The sequence below is a fragment of the Aythya marila genome, assembly GCF_965140915.1.
Source record: "Aythya marila genome assembly, chromosome: 4".
In the NCBI taxonomy this organism is placed as follows: domain Eukaryota; kingdom Metazoa; phylum Chordata; class Aves; order Anseriformes; family Anatidae; genus Aythya; species Aythya marila.
Window position 1 is genome coordinate 43,189,671 of NC_139045.1, and position 21,260 is coordinate 43,210,930.

General features: G+C 42.0%; 2 protein-coding genes across 2 annotated transcripts in view; both read right to left on the reverse strand.

Moving 5' to 3' along the window:
* The window catches only part of LOC309877489 (ATPase family gene 2 protein homolog A-like), a 159,669-nt gene extending 151,270 nt beyond the window's left edge, over positions 1 to 8,399 (reverse strand). Inside the window, exons 1-2 of the mRNA XM_082758827.1 lie at positions 8,311 to 8,399; positions 7,340 to 7,549 (exon numbers count right to left, since the gene is read on the reverse strand). Of these exons, the coding sequence (XP_082614953.1) occupies positions 7,340 to 7,549; positions 8,311 to 8,337 (237 nt within the window). The 5' untranslated portion in view covers positions 8,338 to 8,399. The remainder of the gene's footprint in view (positions 1 to 7,339; positions 7,550 to 8,310) is intronic.
* A 2,487-nt stretch (positions 8,400 to 10,886) lies between these two features.
* Positions 10,887 to 21,260, reverse strand: part of LOC309877806 (ATPase family gene 2 protein homolog A-like) — a gene marked incomplete at both ends in the record, with an annotated part of 28,437 nt that continues 18,063 nt past the window's right edge. Inside the window, 2 exons of the mRNA XM_082759567.1 lie at positions 10,887 to 10,898; positions 14,502 to 14,656. Coding sequence (XP_082615693.1) covers positions 10,887 to 10,898; positions 14,502 to 14,656 — 167 coding nt within the window. The remainder of the gene's footprint in view (positions 10,899 to 14,501; positions 14,657 to 21,260) is intronic.

A 21,260-nucleotide genomic window follows, 5' to 3' on the forward strand; every position in this document is an offset into this window, starting at 1 on the left:
AAAAGATAAAACCTCTGCTTACAGGCTGCAACACAAGATAAGCTTATGTACACATTGTTATGACAGAAGTTCTCAGTATTTTCAAACGGCAAGGGCAACATCTGGTATCCCTGAAGTTAAAGAGTATCAGAGAGTATCAGTAATTTTTCTAATCAGTGCTTAAAGCCACTTGGGGATTTTTTCCACCTGAAAATACTAGGGTAATGACTTTCAACTGATAAGAAATTTAATCTGTGACTTTCCTCTCTCTCTCTCTTTTTTTTTTTTTTTTTTTTTTTTTTTTTTAACTGTTGTGACAATCAGGTAAGTTATGTACTTATGCTTGAAGAAATTATTAAACAGACATTAAAATATCAGTCAAATAATTAACGTTTAATTTCAAATTAAGTATACAGGAACAGAGCTCTGCACAGTGAACCTCAAAAAAAATAAAGCTTCATGTCAAAGCAGTTCTGAACTCCTTAAAATGCATACCCAGGGCAAGGTTTATTTGCCCACATGCAGACATCTGCATCTGAGTTAGACATTCACACTAACTGATTTGGACAGACAGGCATCTACCTTGCAGATGCGATCCACATCACTCTGATGTGCTAATTTCTCAGCCTGCCAGAGTAGCGCCTACAGCCAGCTCAGATGAGCAAAGCGTGATCCCAGCCACCACCAGCACAGCCTTCATGGGTTAGATGCAACATTTCGGCTTCCCCCTCCCCAGTTTCATGACAGTGCAAGTGAGAGAACCTACTGTCACATCAGCAACCGGTTTGGAAGAACTCCTAAATCAGTTATCTTGGTTAAGCTGCATTTTAGACAAACATTCAGTAATAAAATGCAGTATATTGCTTGCTAAGAATAAAGCCTCCTTCTTCTCTTTAATGCTGTTTAATGACTTAATCTGCATCGCTCAGATTCTCAGCAGCCTGTAAACCCCAGGCTCAGTGCACTCACCGTTTTAATCACTTCCTCTCCCTCTGCCCTGCATACCAAAGGACCTTAAAAAAACTTGTTGGCACCTGTCTGGTGTTTTAAAAACTTCAAATTAGACAGGTGCTTGTGGGCTCAAAGTATCTCAGGGAATGGCTGGCAAAAAATTGTGAACTGTGGTCCTTGCAATTAAGTCTCTACCAGCAGCGCCATCAAACTGCTAAGGCACTTTCCTTTATCGACCTTGTTCGCCTTCTGTCTTGACCAGCAAGCTTTAGCAACAACCTGTCTGGGCTTCTTCATGTAACACAGAAGCCAGGATTTGTAGTGTGCAGTGAACTGATGGGAAACATTGAATTAATTCATGGCACATTCGGAGAGGGCCCTGTTGGGCACAGCCTCCATGATGGTTTGTCAGGACTCGGCGCAGGCACCGGCACCGCAGTATCAAGGGAGAAATTCTGTGGGGGCAGAGATGAAGCAGACCCAACAGCACCCCATCCCACCCACCACAAAGGCCCCTTTGCAAGTCACTCGTGTCCAACACGGATTTTCAGCGCCCCTTCCTATTCAGCACTGCATTTCCCTACAGCGCCAGCACTCGGGCCCAAAGGCTGCCATCCACTACTCTGTTTAGGACCAGGCTTGTTACCAGAAGGGCACTATCCATGTGGGATCAACCTCAATATGGTGAAAAAAAAGGCAGGAAATCAGCCATCCATGCTGCAAAACATACTCAGAGCCATACTTCACTGCTCCAGCAGCACCCGATCCCCTGACTGCCATTTTACCACATCCCGACTGCTGACAAACCTGGCAACTTCAAGAGGGGGAAGCTACGTTCATTAATCTTGCAAAGTAATTGAGAAGGGAGAAAGAAACTGAGATGGGAGGTTATTTCCAAATCATTTTCTGTCTGCACGTTCACTGTTGGAAATCTTAGGGTATGAATGGAGGAATGCCTTATTTTCAGTTGAGTAAAACATGCAGATAGCCTGAGCACCCACAGTGTTCATAAAGTATCTCCAATTGCTCTCCCTTGTGGAAATATTAGAGCATTTTCAAAGTATGTTGTCTCATTATGCGCTAATTAACTAGCATGTTGCTGTAAATGTGTTACTACACAAATAAATATAACTATATGTAAATAAAATTTTCAAATGTTATTGGATGTTTGCCAGTTTCCCATAAAACCACAACGCTTCTTCATTTTTAATCTTATATGCATCGCCCAGCCAGTCACAACCACCCAGCTTTCTTATTTCATTCTTCTACTCGCAGAAATCCCCGTCGGAAGGCTAAACTATCTTCCCAAAATTCAGTGACAGTTCTTCACAAAGCAAAGCAGGCAGCCTTTCCAAGCCTCATTAATCTGTTTTAACTGCCCCAGCCAAGAGCTGAAGGGAAAAGCTGAGGAAACTTCAATTGGAAAATATTTTGACGTAATTGACCCAGATGACAAACTAAACTTAAGCACATGTCAAGCACGGGGAGTGGTACAAAAGCATCTGCAGGGTGATACAGGAAGTTAAATCAAGCCAAGGTGAAGTCAGAGCTCCGAGAACAGTGTATATTTTTGTAATTACTGCTAATTGAAGAAAAGAAAAGATGCCTGCAGCCCAAACTCTTAAGTAACGGAAAGTAAAATGCTGGGAATAATTTCTAACCTGTTTATTTTTGTCTATCGCAGTTAGAGCTCCTAACAAACAAAACTTATATTTTAGAGCAATATATTACATATCACCTGCTTGCTATTAATGTTCTTAAATGCTACTTACCATCATGTTTTCTTTTGTTTTGTTTTTTAATATTGCTTTCATGCTTTATCATATTTACAACAATTATTGTGTCTCACTTAGACAGCTGAATTCTGAGAGATTTAACTTTTGCAAATCTTAATTTTCTGTAGGTCTAAGCTGTTTTCTGTCAGTATCACTAAATGAGTTTTTGCTTTAGTTTTGCTTTGAAACAGAAAAATATTAAGAAGCACTGAGCAGCAAGAGGAAAAATGATGCTTCTAAAACCATTATGAACATATACAAGTTGCATAATTTTTCTTGGTATTTATTTTGTAAACTTGGGTAATCTGCTTGTTGGACAGAAAGCAGAACTCAAAATCCCTTGTTGATACAACCCTGAGCAAAAGCCTTCCGATATCAGCAGAAAGTCTCCCTCTGACTTTAGCAGGCTGAGTAAGTACAAGGTAATGCAGGACACCATCACCAACAAACGTCCCTTCTGGTACACTGCATCTTGGGCAATAAAAGGGGCAAAAGGATTTTCCAGTCCCCATGGTCCTTCTGGGACTGGCAGCCAAAGAACAGCTTGTACATGGCTGATGGACTTTATCTGGGTAGGTGCTACAGCGGTGCCTCATCAGCCTTACAGTGTAAGAGCAAGCTTCAGCGTTCATTTCAAAACAGGTTAATACAAAAAAGTACAATGGCATCGTTGTTAGTAAAGTTAACCAAATAGATATCATAACAACAAAGAGAAAATAAATAAATAAAAATCAGAGATTGTCTCTCTGCAAGTTGCCTCCCAGGAGGCTAACAGAAAATCCATGAAGAAATGTAATATTCATTAGATTCTTAGCACAACATAATGACACAGGATTTCCTAAAAATAAAAAATAAAAAAATCCAATTGGTCAGCCATAGCAAAATCTAAACAAAGATGCAAGCCAAATGCTGATAAAATTATCATCATTTCCCAATCTATGGAATACAGCAAGATATGGAAGTTTCCTCCCCAGACTACTCTTACAGTATCACCTTAAAATCTCAGAGATCTAATCAACATACATCTCTAAAAAGCAGCCAGTCAAAGCTGACCCTAAGTGCACAAACTGTCAAAAAGTACAGAGAGATAATCACCAAGTAAACAGTGAAATGAAGCAGAAAAATCGGAGAAGCAATGCAGTAATATTCAATTCCAGAAAATTAGATCACGTCTAAAGCAAAAATGTCACATGTAGTTATATATCACAAAGAGGTGTCATCAGCCTGGCAGAAGTTGAAAATTATATCCCCCATCCTATTAATATTTATAGGCCTAATATCTGCATACAATTTTATTTTCCGTTGGTGAAAGACACATAAAATACATCTCTGAGGAAAATTACAAGCTTTTGGGCCTGCACAAGAGGAGCATGGAGAAGGACAAGAGTGCACGGATGGCTGATATGAAAAAGAATTCAATCAGATCAGAAATTGTCAATAAATTAAGAGTGATGTTCAACTACCAAAGAATGAAACAATTATCTTAGTTCACTCTTTCACCCCATCTCCTACTTGCTTATCTCCATGACTGCAAAACACCAAAAACTCCAAGAAGTTGAGAAAAATTCAGCTGTCTTTTGATAACAGATTTTGGGCAAAAAAGTATCAAGATGATCACTAACCCCCTGAAAAGCCTCAATGCTACAAGAGATACAGACAAAGGGATGATAGGAAAGAACAGGAGGAGCCATCTCCTAAAGAGCAATTGACAACCTCCCTCCCAATAAATTTAGCAGATACACTGTAAGGGAGACAAAGGACGACAGTCCAGTAAAGGAATAAAAATACATGATTCCCCTTAGGAATTATATGCAAGATAGCTCTGTAAAAACAAACAAGCAAAACAACTGCTTTTCTCTGGAAAAGCGAAAGGTCACCGATCTTGATGAAAATACAGCTATAAAAAGGTTTTGGCCAGATATCAAAGAGCGTGTTTACAATAGGGCACATTCATTGTAATGCTAACCATTCAAACTTCACAATAGATTTTAGAGAGAACAGGATGCAACGTCAAACATCTGTTATCACATTATTTTCTTCGTCTCCTCTGCCCAGAAATTACATCTAGACTTTGCCTATCTCCCAGACCAGGTTAGAGACAAGTCAGACGCACGCCGTTTGACCACGTCTCATATGGCGTTGTGACAGCCAGCTGCTCCTAAGACATATGGAAACATCACGTTTTAGGAAATTACAGACACCCCAGACGAAGTACCTTACTTAACAGGGGCAGCTGGCCAAACTGGAGAGACATTGCACAGACACATCTGGACGAGGAGCGCAAAGCCCTCCCCGAGCCAGGGAGATGCCAGCTGCACCCCAGTGGCACGACCAGCTGAGGTGAACACTGTCACCCCTTCTGGAAAGGGACAGATTTACTGTGTCCACATCGCTTAAACATGGTATGCATAGTGGGGCCACCTTCCAAAAAAAATCACTGAACCAAGTAAGCAGTTCCCTCTCAGGTTTCAGACACAGGGGAGAGAGGTGTCATCCAGCCATGGACTCAGATCCATCGCCAGAGCACAGCCTCCTGCCCACGGAGTGTCCCTGCCACGGACCAAGAACCTGAGCCCCCTGAGCTATACTGCCAGAGCACACACAACCTACTGGCTGTATGGCAGACACTTTTCATCAGGATTGCTTATTTAGGGCAGGACCAACTGGAAGGAAAATGCAGGTCTGAAAAGTAAATTATCACAAACAGGCTTCCATTTCAAAAAGCCTGATATCAGTTCCAGAGATGGATATTTGAGACACGATGCAGAGAAAGGGAAAATTAACAGAACCCCTAGCTAGGAAGAAAAATTCTCTCTCTCTCTCTCAAAATCATATTCATCTATTTTGGATTTATTGCAGGAATACATGCAGTGGAAATGAATTCATGCCTGTTGTGCTTTAAGAAGTGCTACAGACAATGATGTTTAACACATTTAGTACATGATGGATGTTGCCTTTTCTGTCCAGGAAGCAAACGTGAAGTTAGGGAAAGTGGGCTGTGTTCCCTTCCTGGAGTCAACACATCCAAGGCTGGACACACTCCAGAGATGTGCCTCTTGGAACATCTGTACATTGAATATTCGACCAGTTCCAGGCCCAGGGCTTTAAGCCGACAGGGAATAAAAGGCACTTTCCCCGAGCCAGCCCTTTCTGCTGCAGCTTATCAGGGCTGGGGGTTTGCACCCTGGAGAAACGCTGCATTGCTGTATAAAAGTATTTCATATCAGTGCACCTTCCCGATCTTTTACGTATGGACCATACAGCTGCATCAGCTATTTTCAGCGATTAAGATAGAGTGATGAATATACCATGGTGCCAATGCTTAGTTGTAACTGTTTTTTTTTTTTTTTTGATGGTGTTTTTTTTGTTGTTTATTTTGTTTGGTTTTGGTTTTTGTTTTCCAGATGGAGACTTTTATTTCCTCCCCTTTCAGCCCTCAGTGCTTTGGGCAAAACAAAGAAAGAATGTTTCCTTAAGCGGTGCAGGAGGAAAAGGTTACCTTGTTTACCAGTAACCGGAGTACAAAGACCGACTTTGTCTTCAGAGAAGAGGCAGGAAAGCTAGCGTTTCTGAAGGGCTGAGGTTTCCAAGGCTGCTCTTGTTGGTGTGACCGTGACCCAGAGGCCTGTCTGCAGCACCAGGAGGCAGCGGCAGCGCAGGGCTGCTGGCTGCAGGGTCAGCGCAACCGCCTCTGCTTCCAGAGCCACATTCACAACGCGATTGAAAGGACAGGCAGAGGAGGAAGCTGCGCAGGAACTAGCAACACAGAGAGCTTTGTGAGCGAAGAGATGGTCAACAGAAAAGAGTACGTGATCACACTGTTGAGGAGGAGATACTTTTAAAAGAAAAATACTTAAACAAATGTTTTTTCTTGCACTTCATTAACATTCTGACACAGCTGCAAGACTACCCCATGTGGAATCGCTCTACTATCTTTTTTCCCTCCTATGCGCCGAAGCTCCGTATTATTATTTAATAACCTCCACTCATGTATTTTCCATATGACCCGCAGCAATCAATTTCATAGGCAATTTCTCTGTGTTTCTTAATGCTGAGAGAACATACCACTTATCCAAGAGTATTCCAGATATAACTGATTTTGCAAACTTTCTGAGAAATAATGGAAGAGAATGATTTCCCCTGAAAAAGGACTAATAGGGCAAGAAAAATCTGTAATATAACACAAGTAGTAAGATGAAGAAAGCAACCATTCTTAAGGAATAAAAAGGAATGTAAGAGTTGAGATGGTATTATCTCCATGCAAGCAATTATTGCAGCAAGAATATCTATCCACTATCCAAAGTTGCATATTGCTACCATTGTTTTAAGAATTTGTTTCCATTAAAAAAGTTTTTAAAATAATGCTAATAATTAATATTTTTCACCAGAATAAGAGAGGCATTTAAATGCCTCTGTATGGCTTAACCCCCCTCATTCTAAGAAAACACAAGTGTACAGGAAGCAAGTAGTCCTCTTCACAAGAAAACACAAACCTCGTTTGATATTTACAAGGGATTTTCTGTAGCAGAGGTAATTATCAGAAATGCCAGGAGCCACTGGATTCTAGCACTGAAAATTGGTAAATTGTGAACTGTTATCCCAGAGTTAAGAAACCATAAGATTAAATGTCCTACCTTCACTGCCAAGAAGTTGAGGCCACTTTCATGAGCCAAAGCTTTCGCTATCATTGTTTTTGAGCATCCAGGAGGTCCATAAAGCAGCACACCTTTGGGAGGCTGAATCCCCATTCGGATGAAGGAGTCGGGATGTTTGAGAGGCCATTCAACTGCCTGTTTCAATTTCAGCTTGACATCTTCTAGTCCTCCTATGTCTGACCAAGATACCTGCAAAGCAGACCATTTTGTTGAACTCACGCAATGGAAAAAAATAAAAATTAAAAATAATAAAATAATAACATCACCATACAGGAAACAATACTTTCTATGATCATTAGTGAGTCACAGCTCCGTTTTCTCTCCCTTAATATGATGCTGATGTATAATTTCTAAATTACTTTGTTGTCTTCCTTGAAGACTTAATGAACCCAAGAAGGTTTTACCTAGCGCTGCAGAGTAAGGCCCTGGTCCCAGCTGCATGACCCCCCTAAGCTGAACTTTTGGGAGCTCCTCCAATTGCCAACGCCACCGCTCCTATGTATGACTGGGCACTTGAGATTTGAGTAGAAGCTTAAAAATAAACAAGCCACCAAACAGACAGCTATCTATGGAAATAAACAACATTCAAACACAACTGCATTTAATTTTTTTCTGCTGAAGACACCAGACAGGCTCATCACTGGGAAATCACTGGATACACTGGGAAACCACCAGTGCGTTCTATCCAAAACAGCAGATGGATCTAAACCCTGCTACACTTCTCTGTCTCTACACAAGCCTAAGAAGTTACCCCAGCCCTTTCTTTGTTCTGCCACCATCCATTCCTGTCCACCTCAAACAGTAAACATATCAAGATGGACCTAAATCAAATGATCTGGTGTCTTAAAACACTCTTCCAAAAATTTGGAAGATGTAAGGCACCCTTCAACTCCAGAAAGACAGCTAAACTTGCAAGGCTGGCAGAGTATAACCAAGACACAATGCATCACCTCTTGCCCGACTCTGAAAATTGCCATCACTCCTGGCTCATCCCAATTGCTATTTGCCTGATACCATAACAAACTGGAAACTCAAACTGGAAAGTCCCTGAACCAGGGGACCCAATTCAGTCTACTACTGAAGAGGAAGAAAAAGAACATTTGTGAGTGGTGCAAGCACTTTTGTGTAAGTACAAGCAAACTGCAAACCAAATAAAACTTCTCTTCTATTGTCAGTCTTTGACATAGAAGAAAATTACAAAGATAAGGGAGAGTAAACACAGAAAATCAACACATAGGGGTCAACCCCTCAGAAGTACTGCGAGATTAAAGGCTAGCTGGAAGGTGAGGAGCTGCTGATTTGCTGCCAGCAGAACATGTTGTCTCTCATACTGGGAACATGCTACAAGAACTCTAGAAAAAAAATCCCTGTGTTTCTTCTTAGTGACTAACAGCTTCTGGTTCTTTGGTTCTTAAATAAATAATTACTTTATAAGCCTGAGGAAGTAAGAAATATGTACAGCTGATAGCCACTGCCCACTGAGAAGGATCTGAGGGCAGAGGGATATGCCAAGGGTTGAATTCCTTTATTTGGGGGAGGGAGGAATGGGACAACACTAAAATGGAAAAGAAATGAATTCAGTAAGGTCAGAGCAAAGGTAAGACTGAATCAGATACAGCAGAATAACCCAGTAGCAGAAGAGAGGACAGGGCTTTAGGATTTTAGTGGGGGAATTATCAAAGTGGCAGGCCAGTTCCCATAGATTGAAAGCCAATTTTTGCAACCTGCCAATATTTCTTTTTGAATTGAAGTTTCAAAGTGGTATTGTGGGGGAAAAAAAAGCAAACACAACACCTTTCTGTTGCTGTTCCATAATACCAGCAAGACCACCTGCACAAATCAGATTAAAGGAATAGATGAAAATGAGCTGCACACAAGTCTCTAGTTTTGAAATAAAAGCATATGTCTGAATTCATCAAAAACAGTTAAGTGAGAAGCTCCACAACAGTGCGGAAGGGAAGAGGAAAAGAGGAGCACAAATTCATATCACCAAAAATTGACCTCAGCGCCTTGGGCTCCCAACATAGTTGAGACTGAGAGAGAGACAGAGCTTCACAGAGCAACGCAGCCTGATTATCAGCCGCCTTTCAGAAGTCCCGTATGTGGTCATCGCTCACCCAGCTTCTCCCTCTTTCCTTCAGTGGGAACAAACATGGTGATGAGATGTCTAACTCAGGCACCTCAGTTAGGTGCCTGAAGTTGGAAAGAATCCTCCCTTCCTGCCTGAATTTTCACAATAAGAGGTAACGAATGCAAAAGAGATAATAAATAGAAAATCAGAGATAGTCATTCCTATCATAATGTCTTTATATCTAGACAAAGGGATTTTGGCAAACACAAAGGAAAAACTTCTGAAAATGAATTAAGACACCAGGAATTTCCTACAACTTTCAGCAACAGTGGCAAAATCCATTAGTGGTACTTTGCACACACAAAAGCCAGGGAGAAAACACCTACATGTTGTTTTCACCCTGTTTCAAATATGCAGACTATCGCACAAGCCTTCTGAAGTGCTATTCAAATGACTTTTAGGATCCCCTATATGTCATTTAGCATCAACAAGAATAACAGAAGTAGACATACAAATAGGATCACTAAATGTGAGCTTGCAAGGTACGAGTTATAAAAGAAAATAGTTCACCAGGCAAAAATTCAGTCAACTTATGCTGAACTTCTATAATACAGGGCAGAATTCAAAAAAAGCAATGGTAAAAGCAAAAATAGCTAATTACACATTACATTCACATTCTGGTCAAGTCCAAAATGAAGTACATGTCTCCTCATTTTAAAAGGATATAGAAAAGTAGGGAAAAACACCACAGTCCCCCACCAACAATGCGCTCTGAGGGAAGAATTCAGTTGGACTCACACAAGGCCATATATGCTTGGCAGAACTAGGTGGATTGTTTTTGCATACCATCCCGAGGAACTTGGTGGCTGCAATTAACCCAAATGACGGTGCACACACTGTAATGGCCAGCTACACATCTTCACCTGCACACGGACTGAAAGGAAAGGTCTCGCAGCAGAGCAATGAAGTGTGATATTCTGTCGCCGTGGAAATGGTTGCAAAGACTAGCCTTAGGGCTTAGCTTACACACACGGAGACAGCGCTCTACTATGGTCTGTAAGACACCAAGATTTCATTACTGCCATAATCTTTAGCTCTCCCTAGGTCAACAGAGCTCAGAATGTGATGCAGAACAGCAACTCCCCAGAGGTTGTTCGGCAGCAGCAGTAAAGAAATAAAGCAGACGTGCAAAGGATGTCTCATCCAGAACCTTTTGGCTGCAAAGACACAAATCTGAGTGTTGAATTTCAGTAAAGGGAACGAAGCGGGCAAGCAAAACCCATAGCACTCTACAAAAATTTCAGAAAGACCCATAGGAGAGGGAGGAACAACTACAGCGCAACTCTCCAAACTGATGAAATATTAACTTCTGATTTATAACGTGCATCCCCTTTCTCCTAAATCCCTGCTGCACGAAAAGCAGCCTTCTAAAAAGGTTGTAACACATAGCAAAGTTCAAGGAAGGTTCTGCAAAAACAGAAAACGAGATCCCATGTGGAACCGGGCAGACAAGGGTTTTGCATGTGCCTTGGTCACCAGCAATGTGCACGGCAGTCTGGACATCAGCAGAAGGACAGGGGGATGCTGAAAGGCAAAGCAAGGGGAGAAGCACACGGTGATGCCTCCACCTCAGCAGCTCCTCTTCCTCCGGCACACAGCCTCGCTTTATCTGCCACCCCAATCTCACTTGTGGCTGCTTTCCCCATCCATAACTTTGAATATCCTTGGAATAAGAAAAGAGCTCAGGATGTGTCAGTGACAGTTCTTTCATTATCCATATAACGTGTGAATGCCACCGGTGGTACAAGCAAAGGGCAACATGACAGGTTATGAATCACCTAACGCGCGAGTTAGTAACAAAAAGTTATTAACTAGCTTGCACCTTTCAGAAGCAGACAGCAAAGCATTCTGTAAAAGTTAGCAAATATCCTCCGACAACAAGAAAGAAAGTGACTTCAACAAGGCCACCCAAACCACTCACTTCTATTACATATCTTGTTCTTTAGCTACTACCCCAAGTATGTGTATAACAGGTTTTTCTAAGTCTTAAACAAAAGACTGCAAGAGGGGGATTTAGCTCAGCAGCCTCCTAAGCAGTCAAGCAGTTAACACCCTACTCTAGGACCTAAGAAGTGAAGACTGATTCAAAAATTACATTTTCTTTACAGCCTAATTAAAATTCTGATTTCAGAGAACAAGCTCTGTGTTGTCTAAACAATTTGGAGTTCATGATTAAAACATAATAATTTTCATTTAGTATCAGAGGTGACACCAGCCTCAAAAAACATAAATGGCAAAGGTGTCAAGACACTATGGGATGGAGCACTTGTACAAAATACCTTTACTTGTAGCTTTATTTTAAGTGACTCTGCACTCTTCTTACTCAGTTTGCATATGGCTACTTCAAATCAGTTAAAAATGGAAAAAATAACACCTTCTCAAGAATAGAAACTTAAAAAACACAGAAGTCTCAGCTTAATTCAGCATGTACATCAATGGATTTACTTGTCACCAACTGCATAGCCTAAAAGCCACCAAGGGAGCTGACAAGTGAATAATGTATATATAACAAATGGAAAAAAACAGGATATTATTAACGTAGATCAGATTTCTGTCTGCTATTTGGAAAAAATCCCATAGCTGATCAGCTATTTCATGACTGAAAATATTTTCCGATTGAATTTTTCCGATGACAAACAACATCAAGGTCAAACTTCAAAAGACGAAGGAATGTGATCCCTGATTTTCTAACAAATCCACCCATACAACCAACTGCCTAGCTGGAGAGTTCTGGGGCAAGGAGAGCAGGCAAATAAAAACCTATCCTTACAGAAAGAAAGGATCTGAAGGCTGATCAATATAGGATGACTTCACAAAATACCGTGCACGCAGATTCTTTAACCAGATATATACACGTTTGTTTCTTGAAGAAAGCTGGACTCCTATCTTGTTCATGCTTTCTTTTGCTTCAATCCCCCATCACATTTTTAAAATTTTGCTAAGAACACCACAGACTGGCTACGTAAGGGAGCCCTGTTGGTGTACATTACTGCAGAGCACCTACGCAACATAGCACAGTGCAGCAGGTCAACAGCCAGCTAGGAAAGTGTTGGGTGGATAAGTGGAAAGAGGAGTAAATTAGTAGAGAGGAATTTAGTATGGAAATTAGGACTATAAACATCAGTTCCAAGGCAAGTGAGCAATACTGAGGTTTCCCTGCGCGTGTTGCAGGCATTCAAGCGAACAACACAAACCAGCAAAGTGTTCTAGGACATAGCACCACCGACATGAGATGCTGTGACTAATTAGTGGTCCTGCAACTGCATCCAGTTAGCTGTTAGAGGCTTGATTTCTACTGAAACCAAGTACTTCTATATCCAATTAACAGCAAGTGTCAGAGCAATCAGTCAAACACGTGGCTTCAGCCAGAGCAGTTAGGCATGTAACCTTGACTGGTGAGGCAAAACTGAGTCTATAAAATTAGATTAAGACATACCTAGGAATCATTACTAGAAGCATGCAACATAAAATTCTGCTTACTCTTCTTAAAAATGTACCTGAGGAAATAGAAACTGCACTACATTCTCTGCTACAATGCATGTCCTGTAAGCACAGAAGGAATCTGCACTATGCTGTTACCTTCCCTTCAACAAAACAATGAGTCTCGGTAGTATTCCAGTGACTCAGCTGATGTTTAACAAATAAGTGACATTTGAGGGAGCCACTGGCAGGATGGTTTAGTGGCCAACTGTCATAGTAGGTTGACCTGGATTCAGAACAGATTTCCTTGAGACCTGACTTATGTATGTCATCATTGCCCTGTTTAGCAGCACTGCATCCAGCTCCAAATGGGTCCATATGTCCAGAAGGCACAGCACAGTGATAATGACATGAGCTCAAGAGACAGCAGCAAATTAAGCAACAAGAGATTAGTAGCTCTGGTTCTCAGCAGAACTAACCAACCATTGCAGATGCTGATGGCACTACACCGTTTCCAGAAAAAAACTGTCTGGGGCCGACACAGGCATTTCCACCCAGCACTTCACTGCACAGCACGGACTCTTAACAAGCCAAGTGTGACATCCGAGCTGGCTGCGTGCAGCATCCTGTTCACAGATTTCATTTCCCATTCCTATAGTTTGGGAGCAAGGGTCTGTAGCTGTGCAGCCCAATTCCCAGATGACTCATCATCACACAGAAAGACAGAAATGTTTTCTTCAAGGGGTTGGGGAGCTGCTGAGAAACACCAGCACAACTGCTTGCAGACTCAAGAGCCAGTAAGAGCAAATACATTTTCTTTCGCTCAATCTTCTTAAACCAGATCAGAATCTTCTTAAAGTAGATCAGCTCCCCAGTTCAATTTATGTAGTGTCTGTTACCAAATTACTATAACATAACCGAAAGAAAGAGTTGTCAGCGGGGCAATGATGACTGAAGATGGCACTGCCAAAAGAATTGTTCGTGTAATGACAGTCCCTGATGGGTAACTGCTTGGCAGCGATCACCCACCCACAGCATCCAGCTCTGCCCTCAGTTAAAACCTTGTGATCTCACTGAAGACATTCAGGACACAGCAGTAGGAATTGCATGGAAAATTACTCAACTGCTTTACACAAATCACAGCAATCACTCTCTTCACAGTCTCGTTTCAATACACTTTGATTACAAATGCTAACATTTGGTTTCTACTTAAATTTGTGTCTGCTTTGCAAAAGGCTCCAACTTACACAGCTATTTAGGATCTGCTCAGAGCAGACACCCTAAGTTTTTTACTCCATTAGTCCCCCCAGCATATAAAACTACGTATCAGGTCACATACTTCTGCACTACCAACTCTTTCTAGAGTGTTAAGAACTCAGGTTTTTGTAAATGTTTTTTTGTTTTGTTTTTTTTTTTTGTTTTTTTTTTTTAATTTCAAATTAAATAAATATGTAAACAAAAGGATGATGTACAACATTTATTGGCAACTTGAGACTTCCACTTCACAAAACGACTCTCTTTTGGTAGGACATTTCAATGCGTAACTGTGACTCTAACAATGTTGCTAGTGTACTGCAAAAAATAACTTACTTTTGGCACATCAACTGCCACCTCCCTCATGGCGCTGGGCCTGACATCATTCATCCCTTGCAGGAAGTCATTGAAAGCAATCATCACTGACCCAGCCACCTCGTTGTCTGAGGGGTTAGCTCGCTTCCCCAGAGCTCTCCGCAGTGCGTACAAACCTATTAAAAACAAAACCCATAAAAACATGTAGACTTCATCCTGTTTCTCACAAACACAAAGTGCACAACACACAAACACACAGCAGCGCTGGAAAGGAAACGATAGTCAAAAGCATGTCCCAGCGCCGGGCCTTAACTAGGTCAAGGAGCATGCAAGACACTTCTGATGAGAGAGGAAGAAAAAGGGGATTTTATGACCACAGACAGAATATAAACTAAATCAGTTCCAAAAGACAGAACAAAACAGCCCTATCCCCGTGTTCCTGAGATGAAGCTAACAGGACAAAACCTGCACATGGCCATACACTGATCCAAACACATTTTTAAATGACAAATTAGGAAGAAGCGTAATGAGTATTTGAGACAAGTATTGATTTAACACTTGCAAGATACCCATAAACATGTCCATTCCTCTATTTATTAGGACTTCTTTTCCCCTCCCTTCGCTGCTCTTAAAAAATAATGCAACCAAAGTGATATCTGTTACTTTGATTGGGATCCTGTTTTGCTACCTGATAGGATGCCAAATACCATTATTTTTCTTGATATGCAACAAACAATCCATCTTTTCTATACCTCTGCAATTCTGAATGGCTCTTCTTTCCTTTCCAGCCATCAGTGCACCTTCCAGACATACACAGGCATAGCTTTGACCTTCTCTTTCATTTGGCCAAACCACTGACACACACCACTTATGAATCTTAACACTAGTTCCTAGCTTGTCCCTAAAATCCAGTCCTTCACACCCTGCAGAGGCAGCCCCCACTCACCCCACAGCAGCCCCAGCAGTGCCACCCGCAAGCCCCATGCTCTCAGACCAAGCAGCCACAGCCCCCACTGTGCAAGATGCCCAGAAGCACCATGTTTCTCCCACTGTATAATTATGCCTTTTAAGGTCTAATGTCATTTGGAGTTGTATTGCTGCTATTTCCAACCCTGCTCTATGACTTGGAGCTGTGAAATGTGTGATATATTAATGCGTGATGACTATAATCCTATACGCAGGCATGCAGACACGCAGACATGTAGTACACAGCCTGACGTGTGTTACAAAAAACTGGGGCGGTTAGTACGGCACCAGTTTGTCTTGCATGACCATAAAAAGACAAACATTTGTTAAATCTTTTCTATATTTAACCAGAGAAAACACCAATTAGTGCTAGATGAAAGCACAATAAAGGGGATAAGCCGTTTCTGAAAATAGATGTGGTTTTAACTTGCAGCAGATTATTGTCTTTTTTCTGCAGAGGCACTGGTAGATGGGGACATACAAAGTTTCTGACAATGACAGGAATTCTGCATTTCCTACAATATATACAGTGTGTGAAGAGATATAATATCTCCCCTGTGTACCGGTACAGCTGGTGTCTCTCCATAAACTGCCAATTATGACAGAGTCAGAGCACCTGCATTCAATACCCAGGCTCTTAATACAATAATGAAAAAAAAAAGTTTGCAATTCAGGTTTCCCCTTGTGCAGAACATCCAGAACTAATAAGATATATAAATAAAAACATTCCACGAGGCCAAGGAGAAAATGAAAATCTGGTCACCAGAGGACATGCATAAAATACAACTCATTTTAACAACCCAGACAATTTTCACGGTTCTTCCTCCCCCACTTCTTCCTTCCTCCAAAACAGTTCATTTTAAGCAAACAAAAGCAAGAAGACACAGATTCATCCCTGCAGATTTAAAATTTGCATCCAAGCAGATAACAAAGCAGATAGGTTTTTCTAGAGCCAGAGCAGCAATGCCATGCGGGGAGGCAGGTACTGGGGGACAAGTCCTGTGCTTTGGTTTTGGTGAAGTCAATTCATTTGGCACTCTCATCTAAAAAAAATAAAGAATAAATAGCATAGCATGAAGTTAAGGCATAGAGAAAGCCAGTAACTGATCGCTGGTCCCCATTTCTGTACCTAACTGTTCCATCAGGTACCAGTTTAGCACAAAGCCCGTCTGATGAACTGTAATCACAACATGGTTATCTTTCTCTCACTACATGACCAATTCCTAACATGAATGAATTTATTTCAAAAAATTAAGAGAGAAACCCCAGTAAAAAGGTGCAAAGAGATGACCACTCTTGAGCATTGTGCTGCCAGTGCTGCCAGGAGCACCCGAGTGAAGTTTCAGCCACCGGCAGCGGGTTTGCAATGCAGCAGCCCTGATCCAGAACAGGAATAAAGAGGTCACAGCTTTCCAAACAAAGCCTGAATTAATTTCAGCATGTGCACGCACACGCCATTGCACAGGTCAGCATTTAATTGAAACAATGTTTTACATTAAAACAATAATAAAAAACAGATTGGAAAAGAAAGCATGATTCTTCCTGTTTCCTCCTGTTATCATAATCATTCTTTCCTGCACTTCAGACTGACCTCTACCCAGAGGGGGAAGAAAGTCTTATTAACAGGAGAAGGATACAGCCAGTGGCTTGCCTGAGGGGAAAGAAAACACATCCTTGTCTAGAGACACTGAAAGATATGTGTAATGTAAGGAAATGCTGGGCAGGGTGCAAAATATGCTGCTAGAAGCAGCGTACAGGCAAGGGGGGTGAATCACAGAGCAAACGCAAGTTGATCTGCCCCACAAAACACCGAGCGGCTCGGCTTGGCCATTCGGCTCCTTCGGCATGGGGATGTGTTGTCTGGAGCATGTGTACCACTGCAAACTGGCTCCGAGTACGGCACGGTTCAGCTTCGCTTGCTGCTTTCGAGACCCAGCTGACCTGCAGGGATCGCTGAATGCCAGCAGCCTCTGTCACTGAAACGCCACTCAGAAGGCAGCATCTGCAACCTTGAGCAGCGCTGATGCTCAGCAGAGCATAAATGGAAAATCCCAGTTTACAAAAAAAAAAAAAAAAAAAAAGAAACAAGCATAATAAGTCATGCATGATTACCAGCAATGGAAAATAAACAATCTGTTCTAGTCCGGCAACTGTGCGCCCTACCTCACTAACTCATCCTGCCTGTCTAGAACAGAGGAAATTAAGCGGACAGAAGGGGAAAGACCAGCAGAACGCCTTGTCCTGGTACAGCTGGTCCTCCTTTGGCACCGGGCTGAGCGTGAGGTAGATAGCATTGTTCCCCTGCAAGGTTTTCCTGCTCATAGCTTTGCTAAGCCTTGGCACATTAGATCATAATCACAAATGCCTGGGTCTAAAAATAGACCCTACTACGCTGCTACATTTGTCGGTCTGTGTATAATTACACCCTACTGTAAATAATAGAAAGCATCCACCCAAAACAATGAACATACATACTTTAGGTTTCTAAACCAAATACACACAACACACAAGGAAATCAAGCAAACAAAACAAAATCATTAATCACGCTTCTTTCACTGCCCATCAGCCGCTTCTTCCACAAATCTGTCTTGCCTCGACTTACTCTACCAGAAGCATAACACCAGCATTTGTAAGCAGCTTCACAAAAATTGTAATTTTCATGCAAGCTTGTTTACAAGAGGAAATGTTTCTTCTTTCCTGACTAATCCGGCATTTCCCTCCCAAATTACTCTGGCCAAGCCCTGGAGACACATACCATTCCTCGCTGTGACAGCTCTCAGATCCACCACCATGCTCTCCTGCCTGGCTGCAAGAGGAATGCTCAACAGCAGAGATTTCAGCTCCCTAACGGCACTGTGTGGGGCATCTTCCTCTACTTTTAGGTCTTTAGACACCATACTTCAAAATTTATCAGTGTTATGCATAGAAATGAACATTTCATATAACTCAGAATCAATTTGGAACTTTAGAAGTCCTAAGAGGAGTGTACCTGACTTCACAAGCAATGGATACAAAAGTTATTCCAGTGCTTGATAATTTTAAGATAAGGAGCTCTTCTCCTTTATTATGTGACAAATTGTGTTAGGAAAGCTTTTACAGAACTTCATGTATCATGTATTACAAATCGCATGTATTCTTGAACATGTAACCTCATAAATAAATGGAATTTATAGTCCTTTATTATGATATCGGATGATCAATTACAAGAAAAAACCACATGTGTCTTGTTGCAGGAACCACCACTCTCCATGGCTAGCTGAGGTGTGTTCTGCCATTTGCATCCTAAGAAACTTCTATAATTTAGGAATGTTTTCTTTCGCTTGGTGATTGTTTTATTTTTTGTTTGTTTCAAACACAGCAATAAACTTATTGAGGAACGAAAAAATACCCAAAGATAAGGCTACTATAAGTATGTTTTTAAAACATATTTCCTGTGATTTTAATCTCTACATAAAAACGTATGTCCATGTAGAAATTTTTCAGAGAGCAGAAACCCAGAGCTTTTTTCTTTTTCCTCTTGTAATCACATACTGCAATTTGTCTTTAGCTGCCAGCGCTGTATGGTAAAATCCCCAAAGAACTTTCATATACTGTTTGCACAGGAAAGATAATGCCCTTAAATCCCTTGTAACCATAACATTGCAAATTCCCTCCGCTAACCTGAGCATTGATCTACTGTAGGGATTGCGGACGCGATTTATAGCCCTTTGTGAGGAGCTGCGGCGTTCGCTGGAACATGTCTGCGGAGCCGACTGCAAGTCGCTGGGAGGTGCAGCAGGGGAGGGAAAGGAAGGAAGGAGGAACTATATTTTCAAGACCCCTTTCATACAGGAAACAGTTTATTCACAGATCAGATACGCACACATCATTTATCCTAAGGGAATGACAGCGCGGGGAAGTAACGAGTCCCAGACTGCCCGTGTTTGTGGCCCGCTCTCACGTGCAGCACACCTAAGCTAAGGTGAGACCTGCACATGCAAGGAGGAAAACAGGGCCTGCCCGCCTACCTGAACGGCAGGACGCCACAGAGAGCACCTCCATGCTGGTCCAGTTGTCACTAGGAACGCTGTCAGGCCAGGATACAGCTGGGAGTCAAAGGGGGGAAACCAGCGAAAGCTGCCCTTACAAATACTCAAGTTCTGCATCCCAAGAGCAGCATCCATTCAGCATACACATACCTACGGGTCACCGGTTTTACTCCTGCAGGACTAACAGAGACCTACAACTTGACTTTCATTTTACCAGAGAATCTTTTATGATCTTTATTAACTATAAAAAGAACTAAGACTGCTCTCAAGCCCTAAGTTTGCCATTATATATTCCTAGAAACCATTTTATCTGGAGCCTGAGGGGGGGGTCAGAAAGCCTTAACCTTTTCCGCTACTGCACCGTTTCTACACAGACAGGTTCTCGAGGTATAGCCATGCTTGACATGCAGGATGCTTCTTTCTCTGCCTGAATTAGTACCAGCTATGGGAAAACAGCACTCTTGGCTCAGATACTGAGAAAACCTGCACCTTCGCAACCTGATGATGAGCATCTACTCTGAACAGATCAGCTGGCACCTTCCAGGTGCGAGGAAGATGGAGCGAGACAAACCTCTCTGTAAAGTGCTTGGTCCCTCCCCATGTACTGCAATGAAAACAAACCCCCACGGATTTTAGTACGGGCAGGGTCAAAATGTAATTGAGACCAAATCTACTACCATCACTGTTACCTTTAAAACCAGACTCAACACAAGAGTAGAAAGGAAAAAAGATGCATGCTAGTTGGTTCACAGAGACAAGGCTGTACATGAGCAGTGAGAAACCCCAGGGGCAGGAGCGAGTTGGGCACATCCCACCTGGGCTCCACGCGCTCCTGCTGGCCGTGTCTGGCTTAAAGCTCGCGAGTGCTGAAGGTGGGCATTGACTGTCTCGGTCTTGTCACGCTGCAAATCAGCAGGATGGAACACAGCGTGAGAAAACTCAGACGTTCCAGTGTAAATACCTATTTTTTAGGGTTAGGTCTATGTCACACCTGAGCTTTTCCCAGTTCTCCCAGTTTGTTTTTTTTTTTTTGCATTTTGAAGTCCAGTGTTCTGCCATTTCTGCAAAAATCTCTCCATTTCCTAAGAATACAAATAGATGGCTTATGAAAAAAGTAAGTATTATTATCCCCTTGAGCTTAGAAAACCGCATTTTCTAAAGAAAAAAACATGAAAACCATGTTTCTCTATACCAAAAAAGCAAAAGGCCCTTCCCCACATCATTTTGAATGGCCCATGGGAATCAGGATTCAGTCAAAGAATGCAATAGCAGGTAGCTTGCAACAGCTCAATCTCAACCTTTTTCCAAACTTCCAAAAAAAACAAAGTATACGTGGTGTTTTCTGTGCATGTCAGGCAGTGCTTTGCCTTCATGATCTGTAACAGTGACCAGTTGATTTCAAAACAACCCCCAAAATACCCTGCAAAACAAACAATCCCATTGCCTCGGCCATCCAGTGCCTTTATCCAAGTCTACACTTTCAACAGTGTCTTGGGTCCAAATTCCTATGCTTCGGAATATAATCCAAGGAAAATATTTACATTTATAGCACACGCCTGGCAGAACTCTGGCCCAAATTGTCTTGGGAAAGGCTCAAGCTTCGAGGCTTAGAGAAAGGATACAGCTTCATGCTGCCCTCACACCAGGCCGCTTCACCAAGACCATGGCTGAGCTGAACAAAGGGCTCAACTTTGCTTTATGAGGCCGAGAAGCCACGGAGTGAATTCAAAGTTTGTCTGATGGAGGGGGCAGCCAGGGGCTGGGCCTCGAGGGCTCACGCTTCCTG